The sequence below is a fragment of the Vanacampus margaritifer genome, chromosome 1, assembly GCF_051991255.1.
Source record: "Vanacampus margaritifer isolate UIUO_Vmar chromosome 1, RoL_Vmar_1.0, whole genome shotgun sequence".
Taxonomy (NCBI): domain Eukaryota; kingdom Metazoa; phylum Chordata; class Actinopteri; order Syngnathiformes; family Syngnathidae; genus Vanacampus; species Vanacampus margaritifer.
In genome coordinates this window covers 64,177,961-64,190,458 of record NC_135432.1, presented here as the reverse complement: position 1 = coordinate 64,190,458, position 12,498 = coordinate 64,177,961, and the positions used below count along the sequence as shown (strand labels likewise).

Genomic DNA, 12,498 nt, shown 5'->3' with positions numbered 1-12,498 from the left:
ACGTACAGCAACGACAAACAGAATGTAAAGAATTATATAAAAAAATAATTGTTGCAATACTTTTCTTTCTTTCTTTTTACTGGGCAGGAAGCCGTTAAAATGGCAATGAAATTTGCAATTTGAAGAAATCAAGAATCAACACAATTTGAAAGCAATATTTTTAATTTGCTGCAGTAACAAACATCACTGCTGTCCAATGAAAAGGATGTAAAAACATTTTTATGAGGAAAACATTCAAAAATACATGGGAAAATAACTAATTACCGTAAAAATATAGAAAATATATAAAAAATAGTGTGAAAAAACTAAAATAGTGGGAAACACACATTCCACAACAGTAGAAAGCCAATTGAAAACATAATTTGGACTTTGCTTTTTGTTGGACAGAAACCAACAGTTCAAACAATACATCCACTCCTAAAATGTATGCATTTTTACCTCTCTATACACACACAATATATGTCATACCCATTAAAACACACATGGTGTTTAAAGTGAGTGCAACAGGTAGTGTTGGCTTTCATTGAAAACAAGTTATAAACTGTGTATCAGAAAGTCTCATGATTGTTTGACTAGCATGAGCACACAGCTGGCAGGCAGCTTTGTGCATGCATATATATATATATATACACACACACACACACACACACACATGTACACACAGACTGTACAGAAGAATGCTTGTATAAATTCAAACAACATTGAAAACTTCCTCATAGGCGAAGTCGTACACAAAGTGCTGTTCTTTGGATGTGGAATTCACGTCTCTTGGGGAAAAATAAGAACAGTGGATGCTCTGCTATATATACCATTACAGACAAAAGTATTTTCATGCAACTCTTTTTCCAGAGAAATAGCGTGGGAAGATAATTGCTCTGAATGATATTGGACATGTACACAGAAGAAGGTATGATTCCTTCAGGGCATTTTAGTGTACTTTGCAGTACTGTACTATCAACTGAGCATTAGGACCACACTGGTGAAAAAAAGCTAGTGAAACAAAGTTGTGAAGTTATGAAAATAAAGTGCAAATATTTGGAGAATACAGTCATAATTCTTGAGACCAAAGTATAACATTTTCTGGGAATTATGTAATCATTTTTGAAAGAATATCAAAATATACAAGTACATTTACAAGAATAGAGTTGTAACTTTAGCAGAATTCTTAGTGGCAATGGATTCAAAATACGGTGAGAATAAAATAATCTACAAGAATAAAACTAAAATATGAGAATAACATCAATTTTATAAGACTAAAGTCAAAATTTTATGGGAATAAAGTCCTATTTTTTTATGTATGGGAATAAAGTTCTAGTCCTTGTTTTTAAGTTGTAATTTTACAACAAGTAAAAATATTTAGATACATTCATAATTTATAACAAAAATAGTTGTCATTTTTTTGACAAATTCAAAATATGTCAAGTTCTAGTTTTACGAGATCATAATTTTGAAAGAATGTGCAAATATTCTGAAAAGTAAGACATTTCACGATTAAGTATTTTTCAAGAGTCGTTTAGACTATAAAGGAAAAATTCTTACATTTTATGGCTGTAAAGTAAAAATATTAGAAGACTAAAGTCGTCATATTGTGAGTGCAATATACAACAGCACTAATTTGAAGTGATTTTTTTTTAAAGAATAAACAAATTCATATAATTGAAATTTCAATTGGTGTAGCTCTGCTTCATAATATGAATGTCTTTTTTTTATAAGCATTACACACGTACAACTGTGTAGGCAGGTTATCAAAGTAAAAACAGCACCACCTTGTGGGGAAGGAGATAACTGCAACACATTCCATGTATCCATATAAAATATATAGAATATAAAATATACTGCATATTCACTGTATGTAATACTGACGTTAAGGTTAAAAAAACAAAAAACCTTAAAAACAATCACACATTATGCGCATTTAAAGTTGTTAGATGACGAGAGGAGAGGCGCGGGGTTTGGACCACATACTCTCGCGTGTAGCATTAAGGTGTCCTCAGCCGGCTGTTTGGTCTTCTCCGCCGTTCTGTGTCGCCGCTGGACCACCTCCAGGGCCTTCAGTAGCTGACCGTTTTCCACGTACAGGTTTCGGATCAGCGTGTCCGCTCTGCTGTTCTTGTGAACCTGGGAAAAGTCGATCAATGTCAACATATTCACAAATTAAAACTTTGGAAGATAATAGTCGACGGTATAGAGATTTACTGACAGGTTTGCTAATTTAATTGTTGATTAATCCACATCGAGCTAAAAATCACTTGTGCAGTTGAGTCAACCTGTTGATTAATCCGTTCAACCCTTATATGGACATGTTGGATATGCTTTCACCAATTGTTAACCAAACGGAATTGCAAAAGAATTGAAAAGTCGGAATTGCAAGAAAACTTGTACTAAAGCCAAAACAGAAATTGACGTCTTCGACTCACTATATAATATAACGTGTACTAAGCCAAGCCACACATTACAACTTTGTGTATGAGATTCTGACCTGGTCTTTGAGCTGGGCCACTTTTTCTCTGAGAAGCAGCTTGACGTTACGGAGCGATGACTCAATTTCCTTCATTCGTGCCTCCATGCGCTCCATGCGGGGCTCCTGGAGAGGAAAGATCAACTATAATTATTGGAATAATTACCAAGACTAAATTTAGTAGGAGCATTTCAGAAAAAAAAACAAAACAAAACAGACCTGTACTTGTCTAGAGACTTTATTTAATTACATTAAACAATGTCTGTTGTATTTCTAATAAATCAATACAATTTTTAAAAATGGTGAGGGAGTTGTGCTATTATAATAGTTAAAAAAAAAAAAATCAGTTGGAGACAAGAAAATATGTAACACAGCAATCCAGGAAATATGCTGAAAGGAGGTGGAAATTGGGCAGTTGAAATATAATTGAGGATAAATGCAAATCCATTCCAATTATTTTTGTTAGCTGTCAACGGAAATGAGAAAATATGCACCAAACCATTACAGAAACTATACTTCAAGTTAGAAATTGGAGTACAGCCGTAGAAATGAAAATGTAAATCCAAATCCACCCTTTTCTTTCCTCAATCACTGAAAGTTGGCACCCAAATGATCAGCTTGGTAACGTTGTCAAAATTAGCAATAGAAACAAGAAAATATGTACAAAACTATATACTTCTACGGTTGTAGGTGAAAGTAAGAACATAGCCCAATGAGTATATTTAAATCAATCCTTTACCTAACCATTGAAAGTCAGTACCCTAATGTTAGGTTTTTTTCATAACCTTGTCAACATTGGTCAATTGAGATGAGACAAAAATGTGCAATAAAAGATAAAAAAATAAAATATAAATAATCAGGAAATCCGTCCCCCAAAAATGAATAAATAAAATAACATACTGATAAATAATAATAAATAAGTAAAAAACACATAACGTGAATGCATGGATCTTGTGATTCCAACATACATAAATAAACATAAATAACTCAACATTAAAAATTAACTGAGGTGTGTCATTTTTCCTCCTTAAACCCAGGAAAAAAAATTGTGATCCACTTTAGAGGTGCAGCAGCAACACAAGAAAAAAAGCCCCCGAAGACGAGCAAAACGAGTAAAAAACAAAAATAACAAAAAAGCAGCTTGATCAAACATTCCAAAACAGCATGTGCAAGTCAAATACAGTCATAAAAGACAAAACAAAACACGAGGAAAAGAAACCTGAATGGTCATGAATGGTAACTAAACATCTTGAACGCTAGCCAAGTCTCAGAAGCTTCGTCATCCCTGATCATGTGACAAACAATCCCATTAGCATGACGCACAGAAAGCACACGCTGGGTTTAAAAGACTTATTACTCTGTCTTTTACAAACAAGAGCATTTGATTAAAATGAGAACAAAAAAAAAATCGCCGACATAATCTCCATTGAAATCCCATTGGGAAACTTGTGGGCCACGTAGCAGCAGTGAATTATATAAATCGACACGTTTGCGTCGCTGTCGAGTCTCCTATGAGGATGCCACAAATAGAACATTTTAAAAAAGTACGCAGCGGCCATCTTGACAGAGAGAAGACACTGGTGTTAAAGTCCGCCGATCCGCCGGTAGCCTTCCGTGTTGGCGTTAGCTCGCTGCTCCGCCGCGACTCCCTGGAGAGAGAAAAGGCAAGGTACACTTCACCACAGCTCCAGCCTCGCTAAGCTCTACCAACATTTTTAGTGGCTAGTCTTTTAGTAGCGGGACATTCCGTCGTCTTATGCCAACCATGGCTACAAAATGTCAAATAGCATTCACATGCTATTTGTAACCTTTGTCATGAGATTTTAGCACGGACATACCGTACACTTTATCTGCAAAATATTCACAGCGCTTCACTTTTTCGACATTTTGTTCAACTGAGTCCTATTCTAAAATTGGTGGGAAAAAAATATTTCTTTAGACAAAATTTTTTATAAAAACAAAACAAAAAACTTACGCATCACCATGTATAGAGATTTACAGCAGAATGTGGAAAAAGTGAAGCTCACTGTAAACCGTGCTAGTGAAAAAGTGTTGATGCTCTACCTGCAGCATAAGAGCAATGACAAATGGGTGAAAGATGGAGGTTTGACCACACCGAAAAGAACCAAAATGGAAAAATCCAGTAGGTGTAAAATCCAAAACACCAAAAATCACCAAACAAAACACACGTAATGAATGTGGAGATGGGAACTGTGAAACACAAGAGAGGCACTCCAAATACGGCATACCATTCAGGAAAAAAATGAAATGATCATTCACAGGGATTTATTTTGACAGCGAATGGAAATTGAGTGACATGACTGGACGTGCACCTCAGTACCGGCAAGGAACAGAAATTGTGTCTTTTTCTATTTCATACATGAAAACATAACATAGCATGACAGCATGAAGGTTGTGTGAGGCGAGTGGGGGAAAACGCCCCCAAAATAACATGACATACCCAAAATCTGCCATGTTTGTATTATTCTACCTGCGTGTTGTTGGCATCGGAACAATGACCGGTCGCCGTCCTGCGGGGCGACTTCGGCAGGAGTCCGTTGAAGTGAACCTGGAACGACTACAAAGGGAAAAGAAACATTTAGAGACGGGCAAACGTGTGCGCTCAGTTGTCACATTTGATTTTTAAAATGGATAAGGCACTACTGTGTAAGATTACAAAGGCTATTTGATGACAAAAAAAAAAAATAGTTTATATCACGTTGGCCATTTAGAAAAATGAACAAAAACAGCATTAATTGTTTCAAACAAACAGGGATGTGATTTGACCAAAGTGAAATTATCTGAAAATTTAGCCGGGGGTCTGGGGACTCATGGGTTTTCCGTGTTTTTAAGTACTTTCAATGCACTCACATGACAAAGAAATAGACAAAACAACAGCATAAATTTTCAATGTATATTGAACTATCCCATATAAAATGGCAGTTTTAGTCAACTCAAAATCAGTCACATTCAAAAACATTGGACTGCCTTTGCTTTTAAAAACTATCACTGAGAATATCATCATATCTAACTAATGTGATTACTAAGTTAACACATAAATAATGTCGAAGAGTTCAAATTTCATGAACAAATAATTGTATCATGACCAAATGAAAAGTAACTCATATTAGAGCATACCACAAATGTCTTTGTTATAGCAGAAGATGTTATCTGTCGGAGTCATGTGCATACACAATGAACTACTAAAAAAAAAAAAAAAAAAAAAAAAAAAAAAATTGGGATAAAAAAGCGGAATTCCGCGAATTAGCGGAAAAATCACATCCCTGACACAAAGTTCAATTGTATTGCCAACCTCAAAGAGTTGCTTAGTGAGTCGAGCTATTTCGGCCTTGAGCGCCTCATTTTCCTCCTGCAGATGTGCATGTCCTTCCTTAGCAGCGAGGTCCTGACATTAAGACAAACCAAGCAATGAAATTATGGGCTGGGCCAAAAGTAAGAGAAAAAGAAAAACCTTCTCTTTTTACAGGTACAGTGAATAATGGGACATAAGATGCAAAAAAAAAAAAAAAAAATTCAAGGAACATCATTTAATTTCATTGATTGGCATGTTTTAAGACAGAATATAACAACAAAAAAAATCTCATGAATAAAAAAAAGAAAAAGAAAAATAAGGTCTGAGGTAGAAGGAAGCAGGTAAGGATGGAAGGACAAAATGCAAGAGAGGAATAAGGGTAGTAAGGAAGGAAGGCCAAAAAGCTGGTTTAAGGCAAAGGAAGGATGCAAAAAAAAGTAGGTCTGGTGAAGGAAGGAATTGAAGGACGACAGAAAAGCCAGTTCAAGTGAAGAAAGTTTGAAAGCAAGGTGGAAAAAGCAGATCTCAAAGGAAGGTAGGTAGGAAGGAAGGAAGAAAGGAATTCAGAAAAGCAGGTTCTAGCAAAGGACATAATGAGTGAGTGAAGGAAGGCAGAAAAAGTTTCAGCGACGGAAGGAATGAACAAGGTCAGGAAGGAATACCGGTAGATGCAAGTACAAGGAAGTCAGAAAAGAAGGATGGCCGAATAAAAAGCAACCGAGGGAAGGCAGAAAGTGAAGTAGTGAAGGACAGAAGGAAAATAATCCATGCCTAGGCTAACTGCGAAAACCTGTAACTAAAAAAATTCATGAAAGAATGCGAGAAGAGTGCGTCGATACCTTAATGAGCAGCCTTTGTGCATCCACTTCCTGCTTGAGGTAGACGTTCTCCTGCTCCAAGGCTTTCAGCAGCGTTGCCTGACTGTTTCTGTGCTGCTGCTGCTGCTGCTGCTTCAGGGACAGGATACCGACCTGCGCGCGGTGACAACATGTTTACGTTCACGCCCGTCCACAACAACAAAGCGGCAAGTTACGATTTGAAACCTTGTCGTCTTGTTCCTTCAGCTGCAGCGCGTCATCTCTGTAGAGCTTCCTGCTGGGACTTTGGATGCCCGACTTGTGCAAGGCCAGCTCCAAAACGTGGTTCTGCAGAGGACAAAGTTGTGAATACAAACGCGCGCGGCCTACAGGAAAACAAGTCGGACCTTATCGGAGGCGTTCTGCAGCTGCTTGTGCAGCACCGCAACTTCCTGGCGGAGGGAATCTCGTTCCTGCTGCATGATGCGGAGCTCCGACCGTAGGCGAGCCTTCTGATGACTCAGGGCCTGAAGGCTGTCATCCGTGTTCTTCACCTGAGAGTTGGAAATGGAGAACGAAAGAAGTAGGATGGGTAGGTACACTCCAAAAACTGTTGGGTCAAAAATAACCCAAATCAGGTCAAGAATGGACCGACCCAATTTTTGGAATTATTCAACCCAAAAAGTTGGGTCAAATTAAACTAATAACCCACAAAGCAACCCAATTTTTGGGGGTTGTTTTCTGGCTGATCCATTTGACCCAACTTTTTGGGTTAATTGAATAACCCAATTGAATTCTGTCAAAGATGAACAAACCCAACTTTTTTTAGTTATTAAACCCAAAATGTTGGATCAAATTATATTAAACACCCACAAAGCAACCCAATTTACGGGTTGTTTTGTGGGTTATTCATGTGACTCAACTTTTTGAGTTAATTTAATAACCCAATTGGATTTGGCCAAATATGAACTGACTTATTTTTTGGTTTCGTTATTTAACCCAAAATGTTGAGTCAAATTAAATGAATAACTCACAAAGCCACCCATTTTTATGGGTTGTTTAGTGGGTTATTCATTTGACCCAACTTTTTGGGTTAATTGAATAACCCAATTGAATTCTGCCAAAGATGAACAAACCCAACTTTTTTTAGTTATTAAACCCAAAATGTTGGATCAAATTATATTAAACACCCACAAAGGAAACCAAATTTACGGGTTGTTTCGTGGGTTATTCATGTGACTCAACTTTTTGAGTTAATTTAATAACCCAATTGGATTTAGCCTAATATGAACTGACCTATTTTTTTGTTATGTTATTTAACCCAAAATGTTGAGTCAACTTAAATGAATAACTCACAAAGTCAGGTTGTTTAGTGGGTTATTCATTTGCCCCAACTTTTTGCTAAATTGAATAACCCAGTCCCTTCTTTTGACCCAATTTTGGTTATTTTTAACACAATCGTTTAGCGTGTAAGAACCAAGAGCCTTTACCCTCTCCTGGAATTTCGCCAGCTGTTTGCGAAGACCCCGCGTCTCTTTAGCCGCATCCTTTCGCCCTTCCGTCAGTTGGCTGAGACGATTCTCCATCGAGTCCGCCTCAGTCAGCTGCGCACAAAAAGATGCTCCGTGTTTGCTCTGGAAGGAAACAAACCAGTACGTCTTCAACCTGATGGCCTTACCTTCTCCTCGAGGCCCGACACCTGCTGGACCAGCTCAGCATTCTTTTCCTCCAGCCTGGCTGCGTCCTTCACAGCTTTGTTCATCTCGGCCTCCAGAGAATGCACGCAAGCTGCCAGCTAACAAACGCGCGAGGTTGTCAACCAACGAGATTACGTCTTCCACGTCTCAATGACGACCACACGCTCACCTCTTTCTTCTCCCCGCAGGTGAGCGCCTCCTGCTTTTCCTCGTCTTTTGTCAGCTTGGCCAGCTGCCGCTTGAGCTCATCCGCGTCAGCCAGGCTGCGGGCGTTCTTGTCCGCCAGGATCCCGTTCTCGTTCTGGAGTCGCTGGCTTTGCGAGCGAAGGTCGGACATCTGAAACGGGTCATTAGTGACAACGTGCCCCATGGAAAATGTGTACAGTGGATCATTTTTAAGCGGGCTTCAGATATGCCGTCGCCCGGGTGAAGTAGCGATAGGGCACGGTTATGCCCTTCCATGTGGGCAAGGAGAGCCATTAATTGAACCAGACAAATTGTCAAATACAGACGCTCCCCTACTTACGAACATTCGAGTTGCGAACAACGGTACATACGAACATGTCTGCGCGCATGTCGAAAAATGTTCGGAAAGAGATGCTGTAAGTTCGATTTTGTATTGCGCACCTTTTTCCGAGTACTGTAGCGCTTCTTTCCGCCGCTAATACCGACGCTTGGCGCTGTGAGAGCTCACCCAGCATTGGAGGCTCAGCAACGTGTCGAGGAGGAGGAAGAAGAAGAAGAAACGCCTGTCGCTCATAGATAAAGCCATCGCACTCTTCGAGCAGCAAGACCCAAATATTGAACGTTGCACAAAGCTTGCAAATCAATTGAATGATGCCATACAGTGCTACCGCATCATTTATGATGAAAAAAGAAGAAAACTGTGCAATCGTCGTTAGATCGCTTCTTTCGGCCAGTTTCTAGTAAATCCTCCAAGGAAGATACTCATCAACCCTCATCTTCTTCTCCGCGACCCTCAACTTCTTCCTACATTGAAGTTACGGAGGAGGAAGTAACTTTTGAAGCCCATTCCAGCGACGACGAAGAACCTCTCATGATATAAAATCCTCCTCTTCCTCCTCCTCCTCCTCCATCAAATCCTTAAGCATCGAGTACATCTTCCAAAAGTAAGTTAAACTTCATTTTATTTATCTTATTACGTACATGTACATACTGTGTGTGTCTCTCGCTCCCTCTCTCTAACATACGTAGTACAGTACAGTACGTATTCTCTTTAAACATAAATTATAATACAAAATATAGCACTGAAGCAACTTACGAACAAATTCACCTTACGAACGATCGCTCGGAACGCAACTCGTTCGTAAGTTGGGGAGCGTCTGTATATAAACGCAAAATCAGAACGGTCGAAAGAAGCTACTGTCAACCACAACTTGACAATCAAGATTTGGATTCCTGCTTTTTGCCTCACCTCTTTGTTGAAATTTTCTGCTGCCTGTTCCGCGGCAACCTTCTCCTGGTTGAGTTGCTCCAGTTTTTGTCTGGAATATAAATACAAATTGATCATGAGATGCATGTTGCGTTGTGGTCTACAGCAGAGGTTCTCAAACTTTCTGAGTTCATGAACTTAGCCCCGCCCCCGGGAAGTAAATTATTGCATCTTATTTTGCGGACCCGCAGATTACGGCTTGCAGACCCGAGTTTGAGAATCACTGATGTAGGACTCAAAGCAGCTAAGGCACAAGTCTGCAGAGCTCCTTTTACACAGAGACTCCGTGGTACTGCTGTAGAAACCAGTCCACTGTTGTTTCAGGTTCTGTTCTTACGTCTCCGTGCAGAAGGGCAGCACTACCATAGCAGGTGTGGGGGTTTTGGAGCAGTTAGGGTTCTAGTCACAATACTGTCAGGCACATGAGGGAATGATTGGGATGATGGGGGATAAACGCAGGCCACAGCACAAATCTGGGGACACGGGTCCAAGGTTGTCTCCACATTACCTATTGGCCCACGTGGTTGCATTCTTCGCTTGTAGCTCTGAGATGGCTTGGTGAAGTTTGGTGGTTTGCACCTCAAGCTCACCGCGGCTGTCATTGACATGCGACGCCTCGGAAATTTTGCTCCAGGCGGGACCGGGATCCAGAGTGTCCCCTTGCGTCTCAAACTCCGCGAACAACTCCGAGAGCTTACGGTTCTCCTGTCGAATCCTGCCGATGTCGTCCGTGAGAGAAATCCTCTCATCGCTCATCTGGCTTTGCAGTCTCCAAACATTTTGTTGGAGCTCAGCGTTTTTGCCCTTCAACATGGCGTTCTCGCACACGCAGTCGTCGTAACGAGCCTGAAGCCCTTTCAGCTTGGAGGCCTGCATTTCCAGCACTTTGATGTGCTCCATCAGCAGGAACATTTTAACTTTAAGACTGTAGTTTTCCTCTAGATACTCGCAACCCGTTTGGATCTTCTTGCTGCTGTGCTCCAAAAGACTCTGGAGGAGCTCAGTCTTCTGCTGGAGCAAGAGGATTTTCTCCTGAAGGAGAACGCTCTCCTCTTTGGTTTGACGGTATGAAGATTGCAGTTGAAAATTTGAAAAATCCTGGTGTTCACAATCAATGTCTTGATCGAAGGGTTTTGGACTAACATTTGTATGTTCGCCTTTTAAATAATCCCAGTCAGATTCTGAACCATGATCATCTTCGGAATCCTCTAGAGATAGTTCACAAGGATCCACAAGGGCCAAGGAACCAACCACGGTCTCCGTATTCCACTGGTCCCTATGTGAGTGGATTTCCAAGGTAGAGGTAGGTACAGCTTGAGGTGCACTTTCTTCTTTGTGGTAGTCCAAAACTTCAGATACCTCACGTGATAAATCTTTATCTTGGCATCGACTGTGTGAGAATGACTTTGAGTTTCCATCAGTCTCAGGGAACTCTAGATCAGTGATAATCCGAGGGCCTTCTACGTGACACAGAACACCTTCAGGGTTGTCGTGCGGTTTTTCAAAGTTTGAGGCGTTCAGATCATTACCGGTCTCGCTTGCATCCATCTTTAATTGCGATACATTTTTGTCAGGCTCATTCAACGGGTCGCTCTCAGTTTTCAGATCATTCTCACTGAAGGAATTTTCAGTTTCCTCGTTCTTAGACGTGCCCAAAAGCAGATCCTGGGTTTGGCTTTCCTTCACTTTCTCCTCCATGATAGCCACCTGTCCCCGAAGCTCCTTTTTGTCCATCTCAAAGTCCTCCACTGCCTGCTTGAGGAGCTTCTCCATGTCCTCAATCCCCAGCTTCAAATCGTCGCGCTCGGTGAGCAGCAAGATCCTCTCCGCGGTCTGCCGATGGGATATCGAAAGCATCTCTTCGTATTGCGCCTCCAGCTGCGTGTAGCTGCTGTGGAGCTCCTCCCGCTCCTGTCGGAAATCTTCTACCGTTTGGCTGAGCAGGAGTTCAGCATCCTCGGCTTTCTTGTCAGACCGAGCAAGAAGGTCCTCCTTGGCCTGCAGACTCTCCTGGAGTCGGTTGTGCAGATCATTCAGCTGGTGACTCAGCTCCATTTCTTTGGTCTGGGCGGCAACTGCGCTGCTGTCCATTTGGTGTTGCAACCGCTGGGTCTCTTTCACTAACGCTTGCGTGACTTCTCCATGGACCTTCTTCAATTCAAGCCGTTCTTCTGCCCATTCCCGATGAAGTCTCTCCGTTTCTTCTTCCATCTTTTTCTGCCATTCTTCAGCACTTTGGAGCGCTTTGTGCAACTGCGCCTCGGCGTGGCTCTCGGAGAGCTCCCTCAGCTCACTCTGATAATGCCATTCCAGTTTCAAAATGGCCGCCTGAAAGCGCGCGGCCGCGGATTCTTGGTCGCCCGAGAAACGATCCTCGGCTTGCTTGATTTTCTTGGAGAAGCTCACCTCTGTCTGCTGCCTGTACATGGTTATGTAGTCGTCGTTACAGCAGAGGACACTTTTTTTACTTGGGGTGTAACATGGATTTGTAGTCATATTTTTCTGCATGGTCCAAAGGCGAGTGTGCAATAAAGAACATTTCGAGTTAAGGACAGGCGGCGTAAATGCTTCCTGTTCCAGCCACGTCTACTTGCTATCTACGAGAATGGCTATGTTTTTAAGTGCATTTAGTCTGTATTGTTAGCTTCTAAAAAAAGAAACTAACTCTTGATGTGCCACATTACAGATAAACAGATTTGTTGGTAAAATATCTATTATTCTCATTTTATTGTTTGGTTTTGGAATCTTTCATAATGTTCATAGTTTAACTTCAAATGAAA

General features: G+C 40.8%; 1 protein-coding gene across 2 annotated transcripts in view; it reads right to left on the bottom strand.

Annotated features, from left to right (window-relative positions):
* Nucleotides 1-144: 144 nt before the first annotated feature.
* Nucleotides 145-12,498, bottom strand: part of nin (ninein (GSK3B interacting protein)) — a 25,775-nt gene continuing 13,421 nt past the window's right edge. The window contains exons 16-27 of one of the 2 annotated variants that reach the window (XM_077560285.1): nucleotides 10,227-12,137; nucleotides 9,701-9,770; nucleotides 8,435-8,602; nucleotides 8,247-8,363; nucleotides 8,059-8,172; nucleotides 6,976-7,122; nucleotides 6,815-6,916; nucleotides 6,611-6,742; nucleotides 5,772-5,864; nucleotides 4,950-5,036; nucleotides 2,480-2,584; nucleotides 145-2,118 (exon numbers count right to left, since the gene is read on the bottom strand). In XM_077560285.1, the coding sequence (XP_077416411.1) occupies nucleotides 1,906-2,118; nucleotides 2,480-2,584; nucleotides 4,950-5,036; nucleotides 5,772-5,864; nucleotides 6,611-6,742; nucleotides 6,815-6,916; nucleotides 6,976-7,122; nucleotides 8,059-8,172; nucleotides 8,247-8,363; nucleotides 8,435-8,602; nucleotides 9,701-9,770; nucleotides 10,227-12,137 (3,259 nt within the window). In that variant the 3' untranslated portion in view covers nucleotides 145-1,905. The remainder of the gene's footprint in view (nucleotides 2,119-2,479; nucleotides 2,585-4,949; nucleotides 5,037-5,771; nucleotides 5,865-6,610; nucleotides 6,743-6,814; nucleotides 6,917-6,975; nucleotides 7,123-8,058; nucleotides 8,173-8,246; nucleotides 8,364-8,434; nucleotides 8,603-9,700; nucleotides 9,771-10,226; nucleotides 12,138-12,498) is intronic. The other variant, XM_077560293.1, reaches the window with a different exon arrangement.